Below are 4,048 nucleotides of genomic sequence, written 5' to 3'. Positions count from 1 at the left end.
AAGAGCCATCATTAATGTGGAGAAAGAGGAGATGACCCTCAGGGTACATGATAAAAAGATGATCATTAATGTCTTCAAGGCCATGCAATATCCTCTAGAGAAGGAAAAGCACATGAGAGTGGAAATAATAGAAGAAGTGGAGGAAGAGCTATTGGAAGATGACAACCAGGAGGAACAAGAAGAGGAAATAGAGTTGGAACAAGAGTTTATAGAAGAGAAAGTGGTAGAGATCTCCTTTGAAAGCAAGGCAGAGGAGAAGCTAAAACAAGAGTTAAAGCCTCTCCCCCTCATCTCAAGTATGTATTTTTTGGAAAAGCAGAGGCCTTACCAGTGATCATAAACTCCTCCTTGAACATAGAAGAAGAAACAAAGCTGATTGAAGTGTTGAAAGCTCACAAGACATCATTGGGTTGGACAATTGATAATATCAAAGGCATAGCCCTGCCATTTGTATGCGTAAAATTCTATTGGAGGAAGATTCAAGGCCTGTAGTTCAACCCCAAAGAAGACTTAACCCAACTATGAAGGAGGTGGTTCAAAAAGAAGTGATGAAGTTATAGAATGCTGGGATAATCTTTCCAATCTCTGACAGCTCATGGGTGAGTTCGGTTCAAGTTGTACCAAAGAAGGGAGGAATGACAGTCATCTCCAATGAAAAGAATGAGTTAATTTCCACCAGGACAGTGACTGGGTGGAGGATGTGCATAGATTATAAAAGACTGGATGATGCTACAAGAAAAGATCACTTTCCTCTCCAATTCATCGACCAAATGCTGGAAAGATTGACTGGCCATGCCTATTATTGCTTCCTGGATGGGTACTCTGGGTACAATCAAATAGTGGTGGATCCCAAGGATCAAGAAAAGACTTCCTTCACTTGTCCATTTGGAGTTTTCACTTATAGAAGGATGCCCTTTGGGCTATGCAATGCCCCTGCAACTTTTCAAAGGTGTATGCTTTCTATATTTTCTGACATGGTTGAAAAGTTTTTAGAAGTATTCATGGATGATTTTTCTGTCTTTGGCAATTCATTTAACACTTTCTTACATCATTTAAATCTTGTTTTGAAAAGATGTCAAGAAACTAATCTGGTATTGAATTGGGAGAAATGCCATTTCATGGTTCCTGAAGGGATAGTTCTTGGCATAGTTGTAAGAACCGGACCGGTAATCGAACCGGTCAGGTCACTGGTTCACTGGTTTATTGGTTCAACCGATAAATCGCTGGTTGAACCGATAAAACCGGTTTCACATAAATAAAAAATATAAAATACTAAAAATAGTCATAAAATTAATAAATTCAAAATACATATCGTTAGTTCTTCACCAACATTTTAAAAACAACCAAGTTTCAAAGTCTAAATATAACTAATACAAAGATAAACATGAAAGTAGTTAGTACTAGTACATTAGTATCTTAATTAAACACAATATGGATAACAATTCATAAACTAAATCCAAGGAGTGATTTCAAAGTCGGCAAGTTGCTCTTCATCTGACAAATGTGGAGCTACATCCTGATTGGTTTCATTTTGATTTGCATTTTCCACAGAATTATTAGCTCCATCTTCATCCCGATCATCTTCCAAATCCAATTGATCTAGCATTATAGATAATGTTTCACAAATCAAGATAAAAAATAATATAAAACATGTTATAAGGCATACAAAAATCATAGTTGATCAAAATTCATAAATAAATAAAAGCATACCTAAATCATCTAAAGGTGATTGAAGAGACATATTTGCAAGATCATTTCGTAAAGCATCAATTTCTTCAGGAGTTAAAAATGGTGGTGAATCTTCCAGTATCCATTCCGAATGATCCTCAAATGCATCAAGACAAATTGGATCATAAACTTGGTTTCTCATTTGGTTCCTATGTTATCAATATATTTCGTTACTCATGTGATGATTAAGATTTTAAAATAATGCTTTCAACTTAAAACAATCAAAAAAGTACCTTTGTTGTAACCTTAAGTTGTAATGAACATAAACAAGATCATTAAGTTTTTGATGCTCTAACCGATTCCTCTTCTTTGAGTGAATGTGTTCAAAAATACTCCAGTTACGCTCACAACCTGAAGAGCTACAAGTCTGGCTTAAAACACGAATAGCCAACTTTTGCAAATTTGGGGCTCCACAACCATAAGATTCCCACCATTGATCTTAACATAAAAAAATAGATAAATAATTTATCACAATCATAATATCACATAATTAATACATCACAATAGTAAAAGACCAAATTTATGAAGAAATTTCACCTGGCATAACAGTGGTTCGTTCACGTATTGCAGAGGGTCTTCCAAAATCTTTCTCAGCATTCTTAAAGATCCTCTTCTCACTTGTCAGCTTAGAATTTAGTACAGGATCATCATAAGCATATTTCTCAATGACATCCAACAAGCCAGAAATAATTTTTTTGTGCTTTTCAAATTCTCCAGCATTAAATCGAAAAGCTGGATTTAACCAATAACCAGCGGCATGAAGATTTTTCTTAAGTTGTGCATCCCAACGGGTATCCAAAATCTTCAAATAAGGATCAACAACCTTCTTTCTTTTCTGAAACCTCTTCACCATTTCTTCTCTAGCCTTATAAATAGCTTGATAAAGAAAACCCATGGCAGGTCTGTCTTCACTATCCACAATACGTAAAACACGAACAAGTGGCTCAGTAAGCTTAACAATATCAGTGCATTGACTCCAAAATTTAGAATCCAAGACTTGATCCACGAATTTCTTAGCTTTGGCTTCTTTGGAGTAAGCCGAGCTTGTAAATTCTCTAGAAGTAACCATAGCTCTCAAAGGATCCTTTTGAGCTAAAATACTTTGCAAAGCAATGAAATTAGTAGCAAACCGAGTTGGAGCTGGACGAAGTATTTCCCGCCCACCTGTAAACTTTCTCATCAAGAACAGTGGATAGCAATGATTATAGATATACTTAGTGATCAGTGAAGCTTGTGACACAGTTTGACTCACTTCTTGCAACTTCCCAATATCTTGAAACATCAGATTAACACAATGAGCTGCACAAGGGGACCAATATAATTTAGGAAACTCAGCCTCCAACAACCTTCCCGCAGCAACATAGTTTGCAGCATTGTCCGTTACAATATGCACAACATTCTCAGGACCAACAAACAATACAACATCCCTAAACAACTTAAACAAATTTTCAGCAGTTTTTGAGATATTAGAAGCATCAACCGACTTTAGAAAAACAGTTCCTTTAGGACAATAAACTAAAAAATTAATCAAAGTACGCCTACAACGATCAGTCCATCCATCGGCCATAATAGTACATCCAGTTTGCTTCCAAATCTCACGATAACCATTAATCATTTTCCTCACATCCTCAACTAATTTACTCAACAAATACCCACGGACTCTTGGATAACTTGGCCCTTTATACCCTGCACCCATGCTTGCAATAGCATCAATCATTGGCTGATAGTAAGCTGAATTAACCGCATTAAATGGAACAGAGGCATCCACCATCCATTTCGCAATAGCAATATCACACTTCTCCACAATTTCTTTGCTTTGAAGAACGCTTTTGATAGTTGGTTGAGCTTCGGGTGTTGTTGCCGGTGGAAAATAGGATTGTAAACCTTTGACTTGTTTTCCTTTTCTAGAGTTAGGTGTTGGAACCCTGGATTTTTGTTGTTGTTGCATCTCATTACGTTCGATCTCGTCAAATTCTCTTTCAACATCATCACAAGCATTATAACTTTCGGCATATTGTTCTTGAGTTTTTCTTTTCTTGCTTCGAAGCTCTTCAATACTTTCATGGAATTGGTGTCTCACTGCAGCTGGCATCTTTCGACAAGACTCAACATCTCCTCCTTTTCCAGCCAAATGAAGCTTAAACCGATGAATTCCTCCACCCCTAATAAGCTTCTCACAATATATGCATAGCAGAATTGTTTTTCCAGACTCCACAACTTATTTACAATGACCCCATGCAGGATCATTTTTTGCTCTATTATTATTTTTTTGGGTTCCGATTGATGCATCAGCAGTTGATCCTTGTTCTTGCGAAGATGG

The 4,048-nt window shown here is 36.6% G+C and overlaps 1 protein-coding gene across 1 annotated transcript; it reads right to left on the bottom strand.

The window, feature by feature from the left end:
* Nucleotides 1–1,318: 1,318 nt before the first annotated feature.
* On the bottom strand, nucleotides 1,319–3,310 carry LOC107633365 (uncharacterized). The gene is made up of 4 exons (XM_088507910.1): nucleotides 2,266–3,310; nucleotides 1,962–2,166; nucleotides 1,711–1,877; nucleotides 1,319–1,599 (listed from the first exon to the last, which is right to left on the bottom strand). Exons 1-4 carry the CDS (start codon nucleotides 3,293–3,295, stop codon nucleotides 1,451–1,453), a joined length of 1,551 nt encoding a protein of 516 aa, XP_088364036.1. The 5' UTR covers nucleotides 3,296–3,310; the 3' UTR covers nucleotides 1,319–1,450.
* Nucleotides 3,311–4,048: the final 738 nt, after the last annotated feature.

Source organism: Arachis ipaensis, chromosome B3, assembly GCF_059453495.1.
Source record: "Arachis ipaensis isolate K30076 ecotype BB chromosome B3, ASM5945349v1, whole genome shotgun sequence".
Lineage (NCBI taxonomy): Eukaryota > Viridiplantae > Streptophyta > Magnoliopsida > Fabales > Fabaceae > Arachis > Arachis ipaensis.
This window is presented reverse-complemented; position numbering and strand designations above follow the sequence as displayed.

Bases quoted from the DNA above. Each gene is read 5' to 3' on its own strand.
- LOC107633365 (XM_088507910.1), bottom strand. From the start codon at position 3,295: ATGGCCGATGGATGGACTGATCGTTGTAGGCGTACTTTGATTAATTTT. The intron at 2,167-2,265 runs GTGAAATTTCTT...TTTTATGTTAAG, and splicing joins ACGAACCACTGTTATGCCAG to ATCAATGGTGGGAATCTTAT. The intron at 1,878-1,961 runs GTACTTTTTTGA...TTGATAACATAG, and splicing joins AACTTAAGGTTACAACAAAG to GAACCAAATGAGAAACCAAG.